At 37.0% G+C, this 25143-nt stretch overlaps 1 protein-coding gene across 14 annotated transcripts in view; it reads left to right on the top strand.

The window, feature by feature from the left end:
• Phf20l1 (PHD finger protein 20 like 1) overlaps positions 1-24469 on the top strand; it is a 71397-nt gene extending 46928 nt beyond the window's left edge. For 9 of the 14 annotated variants that reach the window (XM_058580876.1, XM_058580880.1, XM_058580878.1 and 6 more), the window contains 7 exons: positions 7848-8012; positions 12053-12234; positions 13291-13390; positions 14684-14879; positions 17981-18344; positions 19506-19671; positions 21154-24469. In XM_058580876.1, coding sequence (XP_058436859.1) covers positions 7848-8012; positions 12053-12234; positions 13291-13390; positions 14684-14879; positions 17981-18344; positions 19506-19671; positions 21154-21296 — 1316 coding nt within the window. In that variant the 3' untranslated portion in view covers positions 21297-24469. The remainder of the gene's footprint in view (positions 1-7847; positions 8013-12052; positions 12235-13290; positions 13391-14683; positions 14880-17980; positions 18345-19505; positions 19672-21153) is intronic. The other 5 variants (XM_046448920.2, XM_058580879.1, XM_058580877.1 and 2 more) reach the window with 1 other exon arrangement.
• The last annotated feature ends 674 nt before the right edge of the window (positions 24470-25143 follow it).

Raw genomic sequence — 25143 nt, 5'->3', positions numbered from 1 at the left:
AAATGCCAAATTTAATTATCTAAAAAACTAAAATAATCAACAAGCCTCAGAAAAAAAGATGAACCATACAAATAAACATTAGGAATGAAAAGAACATAATTACAAATGCTCCAGACTTTAAGATGAACTTTAAAGGTTAGAGGAAGGTTTGGAGAACTGCCAGAAATCAAACTCAGAAAGAAGGTACAAACCTTAGTAGTCTCCAAATTTTAAAAGAAGTTTAATCAGTGGAAATGGAAGGAGACCCTCATTGTTATACAAAATTACATATAAGAGGTTATGAGGGGAATGGGAAAAAAAAACAAGGAGAGAAATGAATTACAGTAGATGGGGTAGAGAGAGAAGATGGGAGAGGAGGGGGGTGGGATAGTAGAGGATAGGAAAGGTAGTAGAATACAACAGTTACTAATATGGCATTATGTAAAAATGTGGATGTGTAACCGATGTGATTCTGCAATCTGTATTTGGGGTAAAAATGGGAGTTCATAACCCACTTGAATCTAATGTATGAAATATGGTATGTCAAGAGTTTTGTAATGTTTTGAACAACCAATAAAAAAAATTAAAAAAAAAAGACAGGACCAGAATGTTATGTTGCTAAGTTTTATCAAAACTAAAACAAGAGAAAACTCCAAAAATGTGTATAAATTATTTCAAAATTTAGAAAAAGAATAATCCCATAGTGGGTACATAGGGCCCCCATCATAAATACATATCCACATCCTAATCCTTATTACCTGTGAATGTGTATGTATTTAGGAATAGGATCTTTGCTGAAGTGATGAACTAAATTATGTCAGAATAAAACATCAGGATTTAATGTTGGATCCTTAAATATGGGGGCTTTAAGACCCCCAGAGATGAAGAACAAGTGAAGGTGGAGGCAGAGTTTGGAGTAATTCAGCCCTAGGCCAAGCTGGTACTGCCAGAAGGAAGGATTGTGCCCTGGAGCCTTCAGAGGAGTGCAGTTCCATCAACCAAGACCTGATTTTGACTTCTGAACTTAAAAACTTTGAGAGAATGAATTTCTGGTGTTTTTTTCTTTTTTGTTGTTTTTTTAATATACTTGGAATTGAATTATACAGGGTCTCATTGACTTGCTTAGGGCTTCACTAAATTGCTGATGCTGGCTTTGAACTTATGATCCTCCTGGCTCAGCCTCCCAAGCTGCTGGGATAACAGGTGTGTACTACCATGCCTGTCAAATTTCTGTCTTTTTAAGCCACCAAATTTGTTGTACTCTCTTGTGGCACAGAGAACCACTTCATGAAATTCACCACATTAAGAGGTAAAGGAGAACAAACGTTACTGTCTATAAATTTCAACACCTATATGCACTTTGGTTTTTATTAATACTGTGAATAGCTGAGTATAAAATCTTATTTAGAAACATTATAGGCCTAAGTAAAAGTAAGAAAATCCATATTCATGGTTTGGAAGATTCAATATTGGAAAGATGTCAGTCATGTTAAATAGATGTATGTATTCAGTGCTGATTCTAAAACTTAAAATGGAAGAATAAAGCCCCAGAAATAATACAGTTACTCTTGAGATAGAAGAAGATTGACTATTCAGCTATAGTTATTAAGGTGCTCTGGTATCTTGGAGGAATATATGTAATGATCAAGGACAAAATAGATAGTCCAGATCAAATCCATTATATTTGTACAGATCTTCTGTTGAAGATTTAGTGGGTAAAGGGTAAGGATTACTAAGTGGCAGACCAATTTGTTATTAAGATGGGGTAGAAAAATGAAAATGCATTCTTTTCTTATACCATACACAAAAATTATTTCAGGCATATGTGGAGAGAAAATTGTAAAGCTTTGAAGGACAGTATACGAAAATATTTTTATGATCTTTATTTAGGCAGGGTAGAATTTCTAAACAAAAAATGCTAGCCCTGATGGGAAAAGTTGAAAATACGGCTAGACTGAAATTAAGAAGTTTTGTTCATCAAAAAATAGAGTGAAAAGACAACCTGCAAACCACAAGAAATGTAACACGTATACCTGACAAAAAAAGATTAGTATTTTGAATATATTTCTACTCTTCTGAATCAAAAATGGAAGTGGCACAGAATGAAAAAGGGCAAAAGACTCTAGCAGGTTCTTCACAGAGACAGAAACCTCAGGTGGATCATAGTAAGATGTTCAGGGTAGTGAGAGGCTGGCTAAATGCAGTTCGTAGAACATAGTGAAGTATATTTCATACCTGCCATGTTGCAAAAATTACAAGGTAAATACTTTAGATGTTGCTGAGGAATGGAAACAAGTATACAATTACAGTGGAAAATAGGATGAGTGCCATGTGCCCTGAAAGTTCCTGAGGAAACTCACATGGTGCTGTGGAGCACGCGCAGCCAGCTCTCCTGTAAGACCCTGTGTCCCTTCAGCAGGGTCGCTCCATGGGCTGAAAAGCCTAATTACATCTACAGGACTCTTGGGGGCAGGATGTTAAGCTGAAAATCCAGTCCCTTAAGAGAACATAATTCTATTCAGGTCAGGATTAAAATGTTATCATACTAAACAGTATTGTTTTAGTGATTGATTATGTGGGAGAGCAAGAGAATGATGAACAATAATTCAGAAAATTACTACCTCTGAGGTGGGAAAGGGATGTTTTATCAGTTCATATTGGAAAGTGACACAAAGAAGGCTTTAAAAATGGTGAGTTTTTCCTTCAACTGCAGGATTGGTGCCTGAGTATTTTGTCGTATTGATTGTCTTTATGTCATGCTCATTTTTTTCATATTCATTAAACATTTAATAAAATGAGTTTTAAAAGATGTAAATGTATAAAGGTTGCCAGGCATTGCTGTAGTGGGTAATCATGATTGGGAAATTCTTCAGATCTCAACTTTCTGTGTAGTCCAAAAATAACATCTAATTTTCCCACAGAATGTGAGGTTCCTATATTCTCTAAAGCTGCCAGAGTAAATATGAAGATAGAGGATCACAGTGAGATTGACGAGATTGAAACCACTTTTCAGGGAGAGAGTCTTAAACATTTCCATGTACTCCTGTGCCTCCCTTGCTTCTCAAGTCTTTCCTCCTACTCTTCTACCCCTCCCCAGCCCATCCCTGACCCCTCCACGTATTACCTAAGAGCCCTGTAAACAAAAAACCATTAACCATAAACTGTGATTACCAAATACCCTCCTATGAGTGGTGCGTCATAAGCTTTAGACTGCAGATAACACTGCCTGATGAACTCTCTACTAATCTGTCTCTGGGGGATGAGCCCAGCCAGGTGCTCCAGTGGAAACCCTGAATCCTCCCACTAGGAGCGGCTAGTTGTTTTAGCCATATGATGCTGCATCAGTGAACTGAGGCCTGCTCCAGTCTGCAGTGCCAGTCACAGAATCTTACATGTTATAACATGGGAAGTTTGGGGGAAAGATAACAGTGGAGAGCTGATTAAAAAAAAAAAAAAAAAAAAAAACACCAGAATAAGAAAGGGGCCACACTTGGTGGCAAAGGGTTGGGTAGAGAGGGCTTGTGAGAAGGCTACAAGTGGTAACTTGAAAGAAACAAGAGTGATTAGAATCACAGAGAAAAAACTGCAAAGAAAACTTGCATCTTAGAATAGTGATCAGCCCTTAACTTTAGTAACCTTTACAACAACCCTTTTAAAATACAGCACTTTAAATTACATATAGATATTTGTATATATCTGTATCTGTATATTTAATGAAACAAGAAGAACCTTGTACTTTGTTTATGTTTTAAAATTAGGCCTGTAAATGAACATTCTTGCTTTGTCCAAGGCATCCTGGTAAATGCTGATGATGCACAGAAGCATTGCTATTTGTAAACACAGGTGTTGAGTCTGGTAATCACCAGCATCTTTGTAATTAATTATTCCATTTCAGGAAAATTTATTCTGGGCTGTTTACATTCATTTGGAAGTGATACTTTCCCCCAGATGATTAGAAGAGTGATATTTAAGTGGGAAGTATGGGGTTTTCAGTAATTTTAAAAATGTAAAGTCATCTTAATGTTTAAGAATTCGCAGTATTACCGTCTGAGGTTCCTACTAGAAAATGTTTCTTAGTGTACAAGTAGCATCATGAGGGATTTTTAAACACCTTTTATTCACAACTCATAATATTTTTTTTAAAGAGAGAGAGAATTTTAATATTTATTTTTTTAGTTTTCGGCAGACACAACATCTTTGTTTGTATGTGGTGCTGAGGATCGAACCCGGGCCGCACGCATGCCAGGCGAGCACGCTACCACTTGAGCCACATCCCCAGCCCAACAACTCATAATATTTTGCATATCGTGCTTATATTCATTATGTACCAAACACTAAGCATTCTATACATATTAATTCATTTAATCCTCATGCTAACTGTACATTAGTGCCTGACAGCTGCATTTTACAGTTAACTATAGCAGAGAGAAAGAGAGTCTTCTAATTTGGCATAGGTGACAACAAACAGTGACAAGCAAATTACACCCGATGGAGTGGTTCAGATTTTAATTTGTACCACTGAGCTATATTAATTTTACCTCCTAAACTTTCAGGATTGTTTATCAGACTGTATTCTTCCTTCAACAAGTTTTTACCTATATTTCTTGGCATACTAAGTTTTTATTCTTGTATATTATTCATTTAAATGAGATTGCAGAGGCAGCAGTTTGGCTAAGTGGTTCTTCACAGCTATTCCATATACTACTGTTGGGTTAGGACATTGTGATGACCAGAACTAGTTTACAAGCTATAACATTAACATCAGGTTCAGTCTGTGTGGATGAGGAATTGCCATGTTGGGGTTTATTAGTGGTATCTTTACCAGTTTTTACTTTTGTTACTTTGCTAACTTTATCTTTTTCTTGTCCCTGTTAACACGAAACCGAAAGTATAAAGAGATTAAAAAGAGCTAGAGCTAGAAATGCAGAGATTCAAAACACTGTATAGTAAAACCAGAGGTTCCCTGACAAGAGCTTGTGAGCACACAGATTGGTGTTTGGTACAAGTGATAAGTATGTGCAGGTATCTCTCAGAAAGGTGTAACCTGGTGATGAGGGTAGCACAAAATAAATCCATTTAAAATTCATAAAAGCTAAGGTGATGGAGAAAAGGGGGTCAGTGTAGGAGATTACTCTGCTATAAGCCTTGAAACTGCAGAAGACTCTTGATTCATAGTAGCCAGAGAGTTTAGGAGTAGGATGCAGGTAGTATGCCAAAGGCCAAAATAATTCATTTATTTGAGAATATAATGGTAGGGTGATTTAATATCAGCCATGTTTTACTTTTAGCACCAGACTGTGATTCTTGTCATTATTTTTACAGACTCCTCTGTTTGCTTCCCTGAGAGGGTAGCATAGAATGTAGTATTTAGAGGGCAGCTTTGGAAAGGTTTCAAACCTTTGTCTCTCTCACAATTTCCTCATTTCTAAAATGGTAGTGATCATTTTGACTGTGAATATGTATTATCAATATTAGATAGGATAATCACTGAAACATACATGACACAGTACCTGGCATTTAATAGATGCCCTTCCCGTACCTGTACCTGGGTACCTTAGTGTTGGTCAGGCTGCAGTGTTACTGTAAGCCTCAAAGAGGCAGAAGAGCACAGTGGCTGTTGTCTGATGGCAGCAGCAGCATCCCAGTGTTTTTGTTCCCACTGCTGGGCCTGAGGCCCAGAATCTGGGCCTTCGTAGGCTTTCCAGGTAGTGCATGCTTGCTTTAAATGTGTAAATCTACCCATAGTGCTTCTTGGTTAAGAGTAAGGCTCCTGGAGTCATTCCATCTGGATTTGAATGTTTTCTTTACCATTGATAGCTGAGTGTTCATGGACAATTTACTTAACTTGTTCTGCCTCAGTTTTTGATTTGTGAAATAGTACTAGCAGCTGACCTTCTCTTATTGGATGGTTGTGAGGATTAAGGGTTAGTATATAGAATGTGCTTAAATTTGTTTTCATCACAGAGTGGCTATGCTCTGGTGTTGTTATGATTACCTGGTAAGTTTCCCAAGGCTGCCATCACAGATGACTATAATGCATGTTTGTTTCCTTCATAGTCGGAGGTCAGATGTCCAAAATAGGTTTTACTGGGCTAAAATCAGTAGCAGCAGTACTGCATTTCTTTGTGGAGTTCAAGGAGCAGTCTCTGTCTTTGTCTTTTCTAGCTGCTGCATTTCTTGGTTCCAGTCCCCTCTCACCCTCAAATCCAGCTTTGGCCAGTGAAGTCTCATCACTTTATTATAACACTGGCTCTTTTGTCTTCCTCTCTTACTTTTAAAGATCTGTGGGATTCCTTTGGGTAATCCAGCTGGGTAGTTTAATTTCATCTACAGCCTTAAATTCCCCCTTGCTATGTACTTTGAAATATTTCCGGGACCCAGAGACTAGGACAGAGGCGTGTGTAGGAACTGTTTTTCTGCCTACTTCACTGCCAGCTTACAATAAATGCTCAGTTCTGACCCGTGTTATTACTACTCTTCTGTCGTAAACTTGCTTTTCCACTTTCTTTTTTGACCTTTCCTCAACTCCATCCACTCTTCTCCCCTTTTATTTATTTTCTAACCTATCTCAGTGACATCATTTGCTTCACTCTCAGTTGAGGAGACAGACACACCAGGTGGAAACTTATTCTTCTTCCATCACTTACTCTTCTTCCATCACATGTACACACCTCCCTGCATGTGTGCATCCTCTCCTTTGCCTGTATTAGTATGAAAGGAATGTTTGTCTCTCTTCTGAGAGTCCCATTTCTTAGCACCATCACCCATGCCCCTGCATCTTTAGATTCATGTAGATGATGTGTGTATAGGTTCTCCCATCTTAAAAAGACATGCTCTGAATTCACATTCCTCTGGTTTCTCTGTCTCCTGATTATTCTCTAGCCCCATCTTGGACTTGCTTTCATCACTATTTGCTGAAACAGAAACCTGGAAGTCTCTCTTGATGATACCATCTCTGCTATCTGCCTCCGATCTATAATATCACTCATCTTTCTTGATATCCTCACTTTCCTCTCAGCTGCCATCATCTCTGTCCAAGCCACCATCAAGTCTTGCCTGGATTGCTGCTGAGACCTCTGACTTACTGCCTTCATACTACCACTGAGCAATCAGAAGTAGTATTGGGCTTGTGTCACATCCTGTCACCCTTATAACCTTCAGAAGCTTTTTATTACCTTAGAATAAAACTATAAACACTTGTAACCTGATGTGGCCACTGTCAGTCCAGCCTCCTTTCTTATCTCCAGCCTCAGTCTCACAGTTGTCAGGTAGATGTGCCGTGTGCTCCTAGGCTTCATAGCCTTCCTCAGTGCCTAGAATCACACTCTCATTCCCTCAGACTGCATGGGGCTCTTTCCCCTTGTGTACATCTACAAGATTCATCCCAAGCTGAGAAGAACACAGCTTTGACAGAGCTTTTCCAGGACCAGTTGATTTCTTTCAGAGGCTTTTTGCTTGAAACATTTATTGATCAAATTATCACTATAATACTGTGTTAGACATTAGGAGAACCTCTTAACAAAACTGCAAAAAAAGAAAAAGAATAATTTCATTTTGCATATTTTACCACACACATAGCTATGATTATAATGGAGCATAACAGAAATAATCATTTTTCGTGTCTGGACCACCTGACAAGAGTTTACTCTGGTGCCAGTTAGAACCTGGGGATCCCTGCTGAGTGTGCTGCATGGGGTGTACTGATTTCCTGGTCAGATGCATCATTAGCTAGCTGTTCTCAGATGAGAGGAGGTGGTAGTGTGATTGTTTTACATACCCTGAAACATGACTTCCTTATGATTTTTGTAGTGACCTTTCTTGATTACTTGATACTTTATTAATATGTCTTTGTGTATCTTATGTTGCAGACTATTCAGACTATGAAGACAGTTCCCTAGAATTTTTGGAAAGGTGCTCTTCTCCACTAACTCGATCTTCTGGGAGTTCTCTGGCTCCGCGAAGCATGTTTACGGAGAAAACTACAACCTATCAGTACCCCAGGGCAATTCTGTCCGTTGATCTTAGTGGTGAAAGTATGTGTAACTATGTAATGGTTAAAAAAAGACTACATTCCTAACTGTGAAATTAAGAATATTGAAAAAGTTATTACATAAACTAATAGGAAAATCGCAATATTAGAAATATGAGCTGTATTTTAATTTGTATAAAGTAAAACTGGCTTTTCTACTTCGTGGTGAAAAAGAGAATCAAGCAACTAATACCAGTGTCTACTATATATAGTCCTTCTATTGGTGCTTTTACATATATATCCATATTCTTTTCTACTAACTTAGAAAGCAGTATTGTTATCCACATTTTATAAATAAAACAAGCAAAGGCTTATGGTAATTTTATGTTTGATCAGTGTTAGGATTAAAACTTGAACTGAGGTCTTCATTAGCTCCAGAGATAATGTTTTTTCTACCAGATATTTAGCATAATTTTTAAAATGTACTTTAGATCTGTGGGATGTGGGACTGTGCTCAGGTCAGGGATTTGTGCACAGTCAGAAATTAGGCCCCATCAGTGTGAAAAGAGCACTAGATTTGGAATTTTCAGATCCTCCTCCAAGTCTGCTCCTGATAGTGGAAGGTGATGAGGACTCCTACAACTCCTTCTAATCCTAAAGCAGTAGGAGGAGAGACTTTCCTACATCTAGACACTGCGGGCAGTGGCTTCACAGTAGAGCTGAGGCACAGTAGGGACCAAAATCTGGATGAGAGGTAAATAAGACAGAGGCTTCATTTTTGATATAGCCCAGGAATCCTTGTTGGTGAGCTTGCTTCCTTAACCCTTCTCCGTGCCCTAGATGGTAGATACTAGGTTTGGTTTTCTTTTGCACTGTTACTGCTGGCTCTCTTCCAGGCCTTACTCCTTCCTGGCTCACTGTGGAGAAGAGCATATTCTTCCCTTTACTATGAAATAAGCACACAGCACTTTTAAGACATTAGGAAAAGGATTAAGAAAAATGATCTCCCTGCCCCTCTGCCTTTTGCCAACAAGCACAAGTCACTTTCTTTGTATTGGGTCCAATGGTTCTGAACACCCAGGTGTACATAATAATCATTGTTGTACTCTGATCCTGGGTCCTACCACAATTAAATGAGATTTCTGGGAGGATCCTGCCAAAATATAGTTTCTGGGCAGGGTTTAGAAATCACATAGGAACACCCATACCATGAGCCATCAAGATTTGAAGATGGTGTCTTGCTAGAGAGTGTTGGAGAATAGGAGTTTATATCAGGCTAGCAATAGTGCCAGACAAGAATATTGAAGAAAAGGGTATAAACAGTCAAATGTATGCACCCTTAATTCTACCCTGCCTTCTGTATAATTGAGCACTGGGCTAGGAGGAAGAAAAGTGGTGTTTAATAGAAGCAGGTTTGCAAACATGAGTACACATCACAGCCATTTGGAAGACACATTTTCTGAGCCTTTTCTCAGAATTTCTGATTAATGCTGGGCATGGTGGTGCTCACATGTAATCCCAGTAGCTTGGGAGGTTGACCAGCCTCAGGAATGTGATGAGGCTCTAAACAACTTAATGAAGACTTGTCTCAAAAAATAAAAAGGGCTGGGGATATGACTCACTAGTAATGTACCCCTGGGTTCAATCCCTGGTACCAAAAAAAGAAAAAGGAAAAAAAAAAAGAATTTCTGATTAATAACAAGTGCCCAGGTGATGATAATGTTGCCAGTCTGGGAACCATACTTTGAGAATACTATCTTGTGAACCAGCAATAATAGTTCAAGGGGTAGCAGTTCAAAGGAAACTGGTGTCCTTGTGGCCACTCAGTTGGCACCATTGTCCCCACGCCCCCTCCCCCATGTAAGTGTAAGAGGAACTTTTATTCGCTTTTCTTATACAACTTTCAACTCAGTTTTCAACCCATTTACTTGGCTTCCAGAATTCAACCAAACGTACGTTTAATGCTTAGGAGTTAGTTATTCAAACTGGATTTTCTGGTCAATTTGTTAAATTTACATGCTGACACCAAAAAGAACTGATGACCATTCAAGTATATGTAAGTTCCACACTAATTCCTTTCAGTGATATAGTTTTAAACTTAGTTTTTATTGTATTATGATTGCCATCCATTTAATACCATCTATATACTACAGTAGTATTTGAAACTGCTTATCCATTTGGAAACTTGAATTTATATTTAGGAAAACCTGAGAGAAAATACTAGTTTTGGATTTAAGCCCACAGGATTATGGATGAATGAAATTTTTCTCTAGAGTCTTAAAACTGTTCATATTATTCATATTAGAATGATTTTTCCTGTCTCATTTCTTTACTTCTGGATTCTTGAATGCTTTCAGGTATTTCTCTACCATTACCTCATTTCTATTGACTTGATTTTCTCCAGAATGTTCCTGGGACCTCAAATAAAATATTTATATTTCTATAAAATATTAACTTAAATAAATAAAAACGTAGAACATTCAAAAATATTGAATCAGGATAAAAATAAGTAAGATTAGAAGCTGATAGAAGAAGCACTACATCACAGGAAATCTTTTATTTTTTACTTTTTTCATTGTTGATAATTGAACCCAGGGCTTCATGTGTGCTGAGTATGTGAAATATTTAAAACAAAAATAGGATGAGTTTTTATAGTTTGAATCCATCCAACTTCCATCTAGTCCGATTTAGTCTGAAAAGAACATTTTCTCTCTATATTGATTTTTGACTACAGTACATATCAGGCCTAGCTTAATTTTCTTATTTGAAGGTCACTCTCACTTTGCTAGGGTATTTTGTTTGAAGCCTTCAAGTTTGAAACTCCTCAGGGTCATAACAGTGAGTAAACCTACATTGAAGATTGGACTGCAGCAGCACTTCTCCTACTGGTCCAGGTCCGTGGTGCTTAATAATTTAACAGAATGTGGCCACCTTCCAGTGAACAATGCTTTGCTTATTCTTGCTTTCATGGATTTTGACGTTCTAGAAAGGGGAGATGAATGATACGCTAGTGAAGGAATAAAGAACACGGTATGACTAGGGAAAGGGTAGGTGTGGTACTAAGGAGTGTCTGTCCAAGAGCCCAGCTGAGTGGGCTCCATTTTGGAAAGGCCCAGCAGCAGGGTTAAGGTCTAACAAGTGCCTTGTGAGGACTTAATTCCCAACTTTTCTCCAGCTAACTATAGTATCATAAAACCTTCAGTGTCAAGTCGTCATTTCTTTCCCTTATGGTGTTATAAATAGAGTCCCTTATGTTTAGCTTGATTTTTTTTTTCTCAATAGCCTGAACAAAATGATAGGTTTTGGCATCTATATTATTACAAACACAAACCTGAAGCCTGCCATTTAAATCAAGTTGTGTGGCATGATAGTTCATATAATCTAGTACCTGGAATATACTTAATAATTATTAAAGAATTCTATTAAAATGAAATTATATTTTTAAAACATTCCTTGGGGAACTCCTGATCCTAACTGAAGAAATCCTGGTGAAATGAAAAAGAACACAGGCCTTAGGATCAAGTAGTCCATCTTAAGTTGGCTTTATCACCACCTGGCTGCACTACTCCTTCAAGTTATGCACTTGTGTTTAAAGTGCTCAAGATAGGGTCTTGTGTGTATCAAGTGCAACAGTAGTGCTACTGATAGTATTAATAGTATTATTATTAGACCACAGGTGGGCAAGCTCTTTCACATCTTCGAAGTTGCTTATCTCGGTGGTACAAATAATAAAACCTGTCCTTTTTACAACCAAAAAAGGGTTAATGTTCATGAAAACATTGGATCAAAAGGGAAGTATGTGGAATCTATACAAATTTAACATATTAATACCAACCTTAGCCATGTTCTCTGTAAGCATCAATACTAGGGGATACTTACTGTTATTTAGAACAGTGTGTGCATAGGATGGGAAACAGTCAAAATTACCCATTCTCCAAAAGTAATGTTTCTTTGTCCATAGAGAAGTACTTTATTCACATCTATTTGCTCCTTATATAAATACTTAATAGCTTTTATTCACTTCTCAGAGCTCCTTTTTTTCTGAAAAATAACATAAAAATGGAAAAATTGTGCTGAATAAACATTTTTTTAAATATCTTCTAGACTTATCAGATGTGGAATTCCTAGATGATTCTTCAACAGAGAGTTTACTTCTGAGTGGGGATGAGTACAATCAAGATTTTGACTCAACCAATTTTGAGGAATCTCAGGATGAAGATGATGCTCTGAATGAAATTGTGCGATGTATTTGTGAAATGGATGAGGAGAATGGCTTCATGATTCAGGTAGGTGATTCACCTCTCTTCTCTGCAGTAAGAATTTTGCAGAATCCCCCTAGGTGCATCAGAAGGCCTTCCCTTTTTACCAACCATCTCATTGGAGATACAGGTCCCTAAGGTATTGTCATTTTTTAAATGCCAGTAGTAATGACTAGGAAATCTTTTCATCAAATAAAATAGCCAGTTTCCTTATTTTAGAGATACTGACCCTTAGCTACAGTATTTCTCAGTTTCAAGCTGAAACTCTTCAAAGCATTGTAGTGGATAAGCCTCACATTGAATGTTGGACCACAGTAGCCATTTTCTACTGGTCTGAGTCCGTGGTGCTTAATAATTGACAGTATATAGTTACCCTCCAGTGAGTGGAATTGGAAGTGTTAAGTTTTCAGTACTCTCAGCAGAAAGGAAAACTCTTCTGCAAGGGTTAGTAACCTCTCCGTGTAGGAAAGATACCTATAAGAAAAAAGAGAAGCATAACCCATATTTTGTGGTGATGTGGAAGATTTGGAGAGGTTAGTTACCAGAATAAAGCAAGTGTAATCTCTTCTTCTTTCCTTTTTCAATGGTATTCTCAAATAAGAGAACTAATTTTATATTTATACTCTTTATTTCTCCTACACAAGCAGTACTTTGAGAGGCTACAGGCACTGTTGCAAATTTGCTTTAAAAATATTCTGCACTTTAGTTAGATACTTTTGTGCTAGGGATGTCTCTCAGTGGTAGAGAGCTTGCCTGGCACCTGCAAGGCCTTGGGTTCAATCAATCCCGTCCCCACTACCTTGCAAAAAAAAGAAAAAGTTTTACATGTGTGATTGCCTAAAAGTAAGTGGGAAACAGATGAGGAAAATTCTGACATTTTTATTATTTATATAATTTATCAAAATCTATTTTAATAGATCCAAAAATAAAATCAGCCTTGATTTCATGACTTCCTTTTGTTATAATGAATGAGGATTGAATTTTTTGTGTCAAGAAAGCAAACCAGCTTCTGAAGAGGTGGCATGATATTGACTTCAAGGGTGCCTTTGCTGTCAGCACTAAGTCTCCTCTGTTCTCTGGCAGTGTGAAGAGTGCCTGTGCTGGCAGCACAGCGTGTGCATGGGGCTCCTGGAGGAGAGCATCCCGGAGCAGTACATCTGCTACATCTGCCGAGACCCACCTGGTAAGGCTGCTTCACTGTGCTCAGTACAAGGTGCCCGATCAGCTGCTCACATTCTAGAGTATGTCCACTGCATATGGCACCACTGCTTCTTGGTCAGATAGACTTTGCTTCTGTATAAAAAAATTAAGAATATTTTCCCACTGTTTGTTATAGTTTGAGTTTTGTATTAACTGCTTAGACATACTATCATGAAAGACTTTTCTTGGAAAACTAGCTTTTGTCTATTCCTATGTGTTGTTTTTAGTGAGGCTTATTTATGGTGTTTGAATGGACTGTAGTCTTCATGGGTACTCCTCCTGGAAAGTTTTGAAGAAGTTTCTAGTCTCTATACATTTCTGAATATGTATATTCAGCTCATTGTAGAGTAGATGAGATCTCAGGTCACTGCCTGTGATCACCTTTTTCTTTGGAGCAACCATAGCACAGACGATTGCATTATACAAAGGAATAGCACTAAATATGGCAGACTGAGGGGACACCTGAGCTTTTTGACTCCTAGTCTATTGTGCGTTCTACTTCATGCCTTTCTCTATGTCAGGAGGGTCTTCAGGTAGCAAGTTCTTCATACTGAATATAGTTTCAGCCCCAGTGGCAAAAAATAACTATGTATTCTCATTAAAAGGCAGATGAATTGTTCCCATGCCTACCAAAAAGAAAAAGCCATGGTAAGAAGCAAGAGAATGATTGAGACCTGTATCAGTGAGACATTTCATACTCATGTGTTTAGTAACCTTTTTTGTATACCTTCTATTTGCCAAACATTGTGGTCAAATGAATGATTCAGGCCGTGCTCTCAGCTGTCTCGCAGTGGAGGAGGAGGCACAGACACATGAATGTCTAATTGTAACAGGATCTGATTTGTATTAACATTAAGGCTAGAGGACACTATGAAATCATGGACATGGAGCAGGGGTCCCTGTTTGCTCACCTAGAATTCTTTGTTACAGCCACTTAAAAACAGAGATTAGCGAGAGAGAGATCCCCTATAGTTTCTCTCCAGCCCTGTTATCCATTTTAGAGGACATATGACTGATACATAAAATTTCAGTGCACTCAGGGTTCCCTTCACAGGTGTCATCTGTTACTGACTACATCCTTAATGAGATTTCTGAGTCCTCTATGGAACACCAGAGATGTGCAGGGGTTCTCCCAGCATCATGCTGTCTTCCTGGGCTTTGAATCCAGTCTTAATTCCACAGCTTGCCTTGCTAATGCATAACATGAGGGTTAGCAGCTGAAGGGAGATTGGGTCAGTGGAATCCTTTGTGACTTTAATGTCAACTTCATCTGCAGGTCAGAGGTGGAGTGCAAAGTATCGTTATGATAAGGATTGGTTGAATAATGGGAGAATGTGTGGGTTATCATTTTTAAAAGAAAATTATTCTCATCTCAATGCCAAAAAGATAGTTTCCACACATCATCTGCTTGCTGATGTCTATGGTGTAACAGAAGTACTACACGGGTTACAGCTGAAGATCGGAATACTAAAGTAAGTGAGGGGTGGAGAGGGAGGGTCACACTTCAGTGTCCATTTGAACAGAAATCAGAAAAAAGAGAAAAATAAGTTAATCATAAATTTAAAAAAATAAACAAGCAAAACAGATGCAGGTGGTCTTTGCATCCAGTAGCAGTTTGGAAGAGAGAATAAATATTTAAATAAACTCTACTTTTTAAAAATCAGGAAAGTTTAATAATCCTTTGGATGACTGCTACTACTGCCTTTTGTCATAGAGGAGGCAAGCGTAGTTCAAGGACCATACAGCATCTAGTTTATCAGTCAGTTTGAATCCAGGCCTACTGTTGCTTGTGCTCGCTGTGTGCACAGAATTAAGGTGTGGACTTCAAAACCTTCATTAGTGAACCCTGTGTTTTGTATCCTTCAGGAATGTTCTTGAGGTAAAATAGATTTTATTTTATGAATCTGTAATTACCTTAGAGCTTATTGCACCAGCTAGAGGAACCTGACAGATCCTAGAATCCACCTCTGCTGTGCAACAATATTTAGTCTTAGTCAGTTGTCACTTAAAGAAAAGACTGAACTGCTGTTAAGTGATAGATTAGAGTGTTCTTCAAGGCCTGTGTTCAGTCCTTCCTAATTTCTGACCAGAATCCGTTAAAAACACAAAATTCATATTTCATATAAAAACAGACTGTTGTTTCACTGGATATTCACAAGATTTTCTTCAATTAGACTTGCCCTTCTCCCTTCTTCTCTCCCAGTTCCTGGGTCTCCTGCATCCTTCCCTTATGACTTCTGAGCATCTCATGGTTCGGCCATTCTCTCTCCTCGCTGGTACTACCTGTTGTATTTCATGTGAACGTTTAGTGTATTGCAGTTCCCTGTGGCTCTAGGCTTGCAGTCTTCAGTCCTTCCTTCATACTTTGCCAGTGTGAGCTTAAAGATAAGAAGGATCTTGTTTCTTGATAGCATAGTGTCCTTCTTTCTCATAGTGAGGAGTCAGCTGTCCAACGTGTGCTCTGAGTCCCTTATGTGACATAATGTGTCACCCCATCTTTCTTCTCCCAAGTGTTTTGCCCTAGTGTCCCAGCTACACCAAACCATAACCCCTGAATGAAGCATTCTTTTGTTTTCTTTCTTTCTTTTTTTTTTTCTTATTGTAGTACTAGGGATTAAACCCAAAAGCATTTTACCACTACACCCCTCCAGCCCTTATTTTTTGTTTGTTTTTTTGAGATAGGGTCATCACACTAAGTTGCCTAGGCTGGCCTTAAATTTGCTGTTCTCCTGCCTCACCCTCCCCAGTTGCTGGGATTACAGAGGGGCACCACTGTGCCCAGATGGAAGCATTCTTTCTTATAGATGTAGGCCTTGTACCCCCAGAATAACTTCCTGCCGTTAGTCTCCCTAGTAGGTGCCTTTTCATGATTACTTGCCCAATGAGAGCTGATCACTCCTTTCTTAGAAAACTGCATACTGGTGTCATGGACTTTGATGTGCTTGATTTTTTTTTTATGTCTGAATCCCCTAAATATCTTATCATTTTATCCCTAGTGCAGAGTGTAAAGGGTAAATAGTAACAAGTGAAATTTGTTACAATTGTGTGTCGTGAACCTGAATAAAGATTTCTTTATTTAAAACCATGTGAATACTGAGTCTTGAAGGAGAAAGTTATGGATTAGGCCTTTTTAAAAAATCTAGTTTTCTTCCTTCTTGGTTTCAGTGAGAGTTTCACCACATTCAAAATTATGCTAAGGATTTTAGCTGGACCATTTCTGCCTCATATGCCCATAAGCCCTCTTTATGGTAACATTTCTGATAATATTATTATTTATTATTTATTGTAAGTACTTCATGCCAGAATAAATCACTTTCATGTGATCTTTCATTGAATTATTATAGTAAGCCTGGGAAATAAATCTCACCTGTAAATGAGAATGGCTTGCAAAGTGATTACATCATTGCCCATGTTCTCAGTGGGCACAGGAGGATTCTGTCCATTGAACTATTGAACTACAAAGCCAGCTTTTTTTCTTCTATGGGATTTTTTACTATTTAACGAATATTAAATTTTCAAGATACAAAAGATAAGATTTATATTTTTAGAAACAACATATGGAATATTATTAGAAGAAAACTTATTTGACTTTTTGTGTCATTTGGAAGTTACTAATTTGCAATCAATTTTTAACCTTTTAGAAGGGTTATGCCTCCCACATAGCCTTCTTTCTCTTACGTTTCTATGACTGGAGTCCTGTTTTACTTACCCCACCATTTTAACTATTATGGAATTAACTGATAGTATCATGCTCCTTTCTTCAGTAAGGAGGGGTTAAGGGGATGCTGTCATGGATAGTAATGGGGAGTAAATAGGTACAATTGCTTTGGAGGCCAGTTGGACAATACCTAGAATAAAAATATATGCCATTCATCAGTTCCATTTCTAGAAATTTATCTGACCAAAATATTCTCATTATGTGCAAACACACATACACAGAAATCCATACCCATCTATTAGTGGGAGAATAGTTGACTAGACTAAACTTGTAGGAGGTAATCTTCAGTCACTAGAGTAAATAAAAGTAAGGCAAACCTAGAGCAAATAAAAGTAAGGCAAACCTGTGCTCTGATGTGGCAAGATGCCCATAATGTATTATGGAGAAAAAAGGCAAAATCATATGAGTCCCAGTTGTGTCAAAAGAAAAAGTGAAGCTTATCTATTTAAAAAATAATGTTATGTATATTGAAAAAATCAGTTATTTATGATTTCTAAGAAGGAGAGATTTTTACTTTGCATACATTTATAGTTGGAATTTTTTTGTCATGAACAGTTATCACCTTTTGATTAAAGGTTTTAAAATGTGCTCACATAAGGGTATTCATATCATGCAATGAAAAAATTGCAATAAAAATCAATAGAAAAAGATGCATATATCAACTGATAACTTTAATGGTCAAGAGAATTCAAATTCAAATTTTAGATGAAATTCTAGAGTAAGTTAACTTAAAGAATACTCTTGTCCTGAGCCCTGACATCCTCCTTACCTAGTCCTGAAATTTATTATGGTCTTTTAACTTGTTGCTAGATTTTTTTTTCCTGAATTGCTTTTTTTCTCCAACATTGTTTTAAGGAATAAACATCATCCTGACCTTCATCTCTGGGCTTGTTCTGGGAAGCGAAAAGACCATAATCAGGGAATGGCTGGAGTGGAGAAAAAACCAACAGTCCAAGACACAGTTAATCTAGAAGAAAAGAAATATGTACAGAACCATAAAGAACCACCTCGTCTGCCCCTAAAAGTGGAAGGAACTTACATAACAAGTGAGCATAGCTATCAAAAACCACCCAGTTTTGGTCAGGACTGCAAGTCTCTTGCAGACCCTGGGAGCTCAGATGATGATGATGTCAGCAGTTTTGAAGAAGAACAGGAATTCCACACAGGAGATAAACACCATTTACAATACTCAGCAAAAGAGCATGGAATGCCAGAAAAGGTAAAATTGGTCCATTTGTCTGTGTATGGATACGATGCTGGAATAACAAAGGAAAACTTTATAAAAACATACTGAGTTCCCAGGTTTTGCCTGTATTTCAAAGTTTATGATTACTCGGTTACTTTATAGAAAAACACTGTTCATTTAAATATTTAATTATGCCCTGATTCAGAATTGTTGTAATTCAATAAAACTGTTAGCCTAACAAAAATTTCAGTTTTATAAACACAATTATATACCTCCCAAAACTAATGAGCCACATTTCCAAATGAAAATGTGTGACAGAACATGAAAGTGCATATGTGTGTAGTAATTTTTGTTTATTTTTGTGTGGGATAGATTAAACATGACACTTAGAAGTCTGTCAGTCCCATTTTAATGGCTGTATACACACTGAATATCTATAAGCTTATTTCCTGTTCATTTGTATTATCTTCAAGATGTTGTGCTTTCATTTTTTTATTGATTTTTCAATTAGCAAAGTCACTTTAAAATTTGTTCAGAAGAGATTATTCTATCTTCCTTATCAAATAGTAATTAATTTGGAAGGCTTACACTTCATGAAATTTCTGGTAAATTATTTTGTGAAATTAATACTCCTTTTGTGAAATAAGTTATCTCTAGCAAATCCACATTGAAATGTTGTGTGTATGTGTTAAACAGTTTCTACTCTGGAGTTTTTAGAAAATTTTTACCTTTCCTCCATTTCATTGATGTAACTGTGACAGTAAAGTTCAGTCTGTAGGTGACTAGACTTTTGCTGGTCTTTGACAATTTCCTTGATTTTTTTCATATTACTTTGCCCTCGTTTCACTATTATCACCATTTGAAATTAATTGAGGAAGAATCGAGTCCATATTAACTAGTCATTCTAATTATGGAATAGAATGAGCTCAGCACATTTTATTGAGTCCTCCCCTGCATAGCACTGTGCTAGGTGTTGTGAGGCACATATGTAGAAGCACATCCACTCCTAAGAACACCAGATGTACTTTGATTATGTGCCTGCCTTTACTTTACAGACATCCTAGGAGGCAGATCAGATTTCAAAGATCATTGTGGGTGATGAGGTTTTTATTGTGCCTTTTCCTTTTTGACATTGCATTTCATCCAGCTCTGTATGTTTTATTTTGTTTTGTATTTTCCAATGGTCCTTTGGAGAAGAATTCAGCTGCAGGGAATAAGGCATTTGTGTATAATGATAAAAAGGGCAACGAAGACCCAGGAGACTCACACCTTCAGTGGCAGCTCAATCTACTCACACACATAGAAAATGTGCAGAATGAAGTCACCAGCAGGATGGACTTAATAGAAAAAGAAGTTGATGGTAATTTAACAAAGACCTAAATACAATTTCATGGCATGTTTATTGCTATTATGAAGAAGCTATTCAAAGTTGTTTTTTTTTTAATTTACAGGATGAAAACTAGAGCTGTTTTCCATACTAATGGCAGTTTCAGTGTTTCCTTTACACTATTTATCATATGTAGAATTTTTTAGGCTCTAGACGTTATGACTGGGTATTTATTATCTTATTATCTTAGTGGTTTTCTTTTTTGTGGTAAGATGAATATTTATTAAATATTTTCTTCTGGGCTCAGAATAGAACTCTTGTGGAATATTTTTTAGTTTTATTAAACTATGTTTTCTTTGGCTGTCAGCATATAGAATTTAAGCATATTTGAAATATGAGGGGGAAACATTTTAATATTTATTTTCACTTAGGCAAGTGTTATTTAAGTAGAATTAACAGAAACTCCTACAAGGTCAAGTAGGTAAACCTTAAGTTTGCATATGAATTTTAAAATAGTTTCCTCTTCTATTTTTTAATTTTATCATCAAACAGGAGCCCTGTAAAGTAGGCAAGAAAGATATTATCCCCATTTTGTATTTAAGAAACTAGGAAAAGTTGGCTTGCCAGATTACCAAGGCAGCCTCCTTCTGTGCTCTCTGTTCCTTTCTCCTCCTAACTTGCAGGTTGCACTCTGCCTCCCCGTGACTTGGCTCTGTAGAAGCAGGCAGGACCTTGCCATTGTGCCAAATTGCAACTCTTAGTGCCTTCTCTTCCCCTAAGAAAATAAAAATGAAATGGACACCATTGAAGGAGCATCTTCCATGTGATTTTAAGCTGATTGTAGGGTTAATGTTTTGGTAGATTTTTGAAGAAAATAAATGCATTTTGACATATTCCATATTTGGGGGATAGATTTTCAAAGGAAAATAATAAAAAATGAATAATGTAATTAATTGCATTCTACCTGGAACTTTCATATACTTTGATTTTTTTTTTTTTAATTTCAAGAAATAGTGGTGGTAAAGAGGTGGTTAACTGAGAAATTGCCACCTCTTTCCCTTTGTCAAAAAGGAGGATAAACTAGAAATGACTTTAATGTAAATTAGTAGAAAGGTTGAACAGAAACAGGGAACTATCTTTTCCTGTTACAGAAGAGAGTAAAAGGAAACACTGAAAATGAAGTTAGTTTATATGTATGTAAAGAGAGCAATTGGGACAGGGATGTTGCTCAGTGGTGGAGCACCTGCCTAGCCTGCAAAGATATTGGGCTTCATCCCAGGGTGGAGTGGAGTTGGGCGGGTGATGTGTCACCTTAAATAACAGAGAGGTTCCATCCAGGGGGATGGAACTCTTGGGTGCAGAAATGAACAGTAGAACTGGCTGGATCGGGCAGGCCTTCTGAAGGCAGGGTCTGTAGCACTTGACTCAGTTACCCTTCTAACCTTCTGATTATCCAGTTTTCTGACTGTTCTTCCAGATACCATTTAAATTTGTTTGTTCTCTTCTCCTTTTTAGTTCTGGAAAGCTGGCTTGATTTCACAGGGGAGTTGGAGCCACCAGATCCTCTTGCAAGACTTCCCCAACTTAAACGCCACATAAAACAGCTCCTGATTGACATGGGCAAAGTACAACAAATAGCTACTCTTTGCTCTGTATGACAACAGTAACACTTCATGAAAATAATGTGGCTCTCTTCAGTGGAATCATTTTTATTATCCACAGGATTGCTAATGTGGATAGTTAAAAGGCTGAGTCATGCATGTTTGGTCATTTATTGATTTGTGATGTCAATAAGATGGTACCTTGGAGAGGAAAATGAAGAACAGCTTTATCAAGGAATATGAGCAAGCTGCAGATGATAATATTTTATATGCCAAGGATCAGTGAAGTAGAATATAATCTATACTAAGGGAAACGAATTGGCAGGATTTTGAATAGTTGATTACATGAAGCTCAAGATACCTGTAGAATGTGGTGTGTTTCTGTAGTTTTTAGTAGAAAGATCCATGTTTATAAACTAGCATTGGCTAAAAACAAAATTGTAAAGGAAATTTAAATTCTGGAGAGTTCTACAAGGTTGGTTGCTCTAAGAACTTCCATCTCAGCAGTTGGATCCAGCTGCATGGAAATTTAGGTTATTTAAACTTTCATAGGATCATGAGCTGTTTCTTGGGTGATGAATGTCCTTAATCAGAAAACTGACAGTGGAAGTCTCACTTTTTGGGAAAACAATTGTGGAATTCTTACTTCATTATGAATGTATTTAAAAAACAAACACCAAATAATTGGAATTTATTTCAGGCATTAAGCTCATTGAAAACAAACTGGCTTGCAGAAGGGTCTGATGTGCCAAATATTGATGATACTGCTGGAAAGAGGATAGTTTCTATTGCGTGAGTTCTTCCACCCTAAGTCTTACATAATGCCATCAGTCCATCCTAAACCTGTAGACCACATGTGCTATAATATGCCATATAGATAGTTGAATGGCAGTATTCAGGCTTCAGCGTACAGTTTGATTCTGGGTAAGCTTGGTGTTTGCCTTCAGAAAAAAAAAAATTATAAATAACCTCAGCTGGGATGAGGAGTGACAAAAATATCAAAATAATTTGTGGCTGTGGATTTTTTTAACTGCTAGTAGTGGAATACTGGAAAAGCTTCATTTCTGAAGATGAATTTTATTTTTAAAAAATATATGCGCACTCAAAACTTTTAGCTTTGATTGCAGATGGACAGATTTCTGAAACCAAAGGCAACTAAGTTGCTGTGTTAGCTCTTGCTGGATTTTGAGCCTAGGTCCTACTGTCCGCCAGTCCTGTGAGTTGTATGCGCCCCCAGTGCTACGTACGCAGGTGTGCGTAAGTGTGTATGCTTGTTTTAAACAAACACTCAACGTACATATGTACATAATCGACACATATTTATATCACACATATCTAGTTTTATTACTATAGACTATACGAATTGGTGGTTAACATGAAATGTTACCTTTTAACAGACTGTTTTTAAAAATTAAAAATGTATGTACAGGTTTTGAAATTTTTTTAAAAGGGGAAAAAGACTGTTAAGAGGAGGCTTTTGATGACATATAACACTTGAATATTTTATGCCTCATTCTGTTTATCAGTTCTAGCGATCTGTATAAATGTATTTTAGAACTGATAGACAGTGAACTTGAATTTATCTTTGATAAGAATACATGCCACTGTACATTCAGATATTATTTAAATTTGCAAACACACTGTTCTATATGTAAGGTACTGTATGTAAAACTCTTTATTAAAACTGTTCCACATATCCTAAAATTTCAGCTTGCCTTTTTGCGGCCTTATATTTTGATGTAAAGATTAAAAGAATATGCAAAACAGAAATTTTTATTGCCTTTTGAGATTCTCCAACTTGACAAATGTGCCAAAGATCAAGAGATATAAAGTGTAGTCTTGTGCATTTACTTGTGATAATTCATTTTGTCAAAGATTTTACTGAAATATTAAAAGCTTTAGCCGAGGTCATGTTGTGGGATAGTTGCTTAAATTTACATATTAAAGTGGAAAAACTAGTGCCTATATTCAATGTGTGGAGTAAATTTGCTAATGTCTATATTTCAAAATTGATACCATATCTTTCATATGTGTTTAAAAATAATGGCTCTCATATTTTTCCTTTTGGGGCTTAATTCTAGACATTGAGCCTCTATCTTCTTTTTTTTCAGAAATGGAGCAGTAGCCTAGTACCATGCCTTGTGGTATTGCCTAGGTTTCTGTCACTACACAGAAGACCTCTGCACTCAGTCACATCATCTGCCCAGTCCTTGGTGAATGTGCTTAAGTTAATGTATGTTTGTTCTTGTTCAGGTTCAGCTTCCCTAACCCAAAATTCTGAAATGCTCCAAGTTCCAAAACTTTTTGAGTGATGACAGGATGTTGCGAGTGGAAAATTTCATGACTGGTCTCATGTGGCTGGTCACAGTTAAAATGCAGGCTCACTAAAAATACTGTATAAAATTACCTTCAGGTTATGTGTATTAAGTATATATGAAATATAAATGAAGCACATGTTTAGATTGGGTCCTATCCCAAGATGTGTAATGATGCAAATGCAAATATTCCAAAATCTGAGAAAATCCAAAAACGTTTCTGGTTCCAAGCATTGATGATAAGGAATACTAAGCCTGTATCCTATATCACTTTTTTAGCAACCAGCAAATTGGAAATTCCCTTGTTAGATTACTAAAAGGTTTGCTCTGTGCATATTAATTAGAAATCTGTTTTTTAAAATTTAAATCTTTAAATATTAATTGAATGCACATATAGCCATTTACTACTGTAGAGTGTATCAACAATTGGATGTAGCCTTTTAGCAACTAGTGGTCTGAGCCTTTGCGAGTAAATTAGTTTTGGAGAACCAGAAGCAAATCCATTGTGAGAAGCGTCAGATGAGATTTGTTTTTTTCCTTTTAGCCTTACTTAAAAAAAAATCACTATGTATATTTAAATACAAGCAATAAACTAGAAAAGGTGTTTCTTAAAAAGATGATGTTTTGTTTGCCATTCAAACAGTACAATGAGCCTGTGTTGGGAGGGATGCCTCTTAGGATGTTACTGATAAATATAATTTGTACTACTACATACTTGTTTATGGTTCTACTGACTTATTTTCATATTTTCAGAGTAATGTACTTTTTCCTTAAAGGAATGTGGTTATTATCATTTCAGGTAAAGCCCCTTTTCTTAACACTAATTTTCACTGACTTCCTCTCATGGGCATATTTCACATGTTTAAAATGAAGCATACATACCATTTCCCTCTAATAAACTGTGTCTCCTGCCAATGTCCCTGTCTGTGTTAATAACATTGTCCTAATAAGAGTCCAGGCTTGAGGTGCTGAGTTGTCGCTCATATTCATTTCTTCACCAAATGTGGTGATTCCTCCAAATGGATGATGCTATCTTCCTCCTCAACCCCACTGGGAGCCACCATTTTTCATGTCACAGAGGTATTGCTCCTGGCCTCTAACTTTGTCTTCATTCTAATTCATCAAATTTGTCTCTCCCAGACTAGAGGAGTAACACTTATGTCTCTCCCAGTCTAGAGGAGTAACACTTAATGGGTGCCTATTCTGTGCCAGGTATTATGCATATTATGGGCAATTTCTAATTTAATTATTTATTTCATTAAGATAAGTAAAAATCCTCATTTCCTAAATGAGGATGCTGAGGTTTTGAAACTTTTCTAGAGTAAGATTTAAGTGGCAGCTTCAGGATTCAAACCTTTTGCTAATTCAAGTTCATGTTCTTTTTCTAGCATGTATGCTGTAGCTAGTCTTGTTATTTCAGCTTCTGGCAGCCTTTAGTGATGCCCTATTGCAAATAATCTTCAATCCATGTAGTCTGGATCTTTTGCAGTTTACCTAGCCAGCTCTCAAGTTCAGGTAAATAGACCCTCACTGTTAGATTGACTATTCTTATTTCCATCTCTTGACTTCATATAAACTACCTGTTTTGG

Source organism: Marmota monax, unplaced genomic scaffold, assembly GCF_021218885.2.
Source record: "Marmota monax isolate L192 unplaced genomic scaffold, Marmota_monax_Labrador192_F-V1.1 WCK01_AAM20220418_F8-fsc00073, whole genome shotgun sequence".
Classification (NCBI taxonomy): domain Eukaryota; kingdom Metazoa; phylum Chordata; class Mammalia; order Rodentia; family Sciuridae; genus Marmota; species Marmota monax.
Note: the sequence above shows the minus strand (reverse complement) of the source record. Positions and strands in the feature narration are given on the sequence as shown.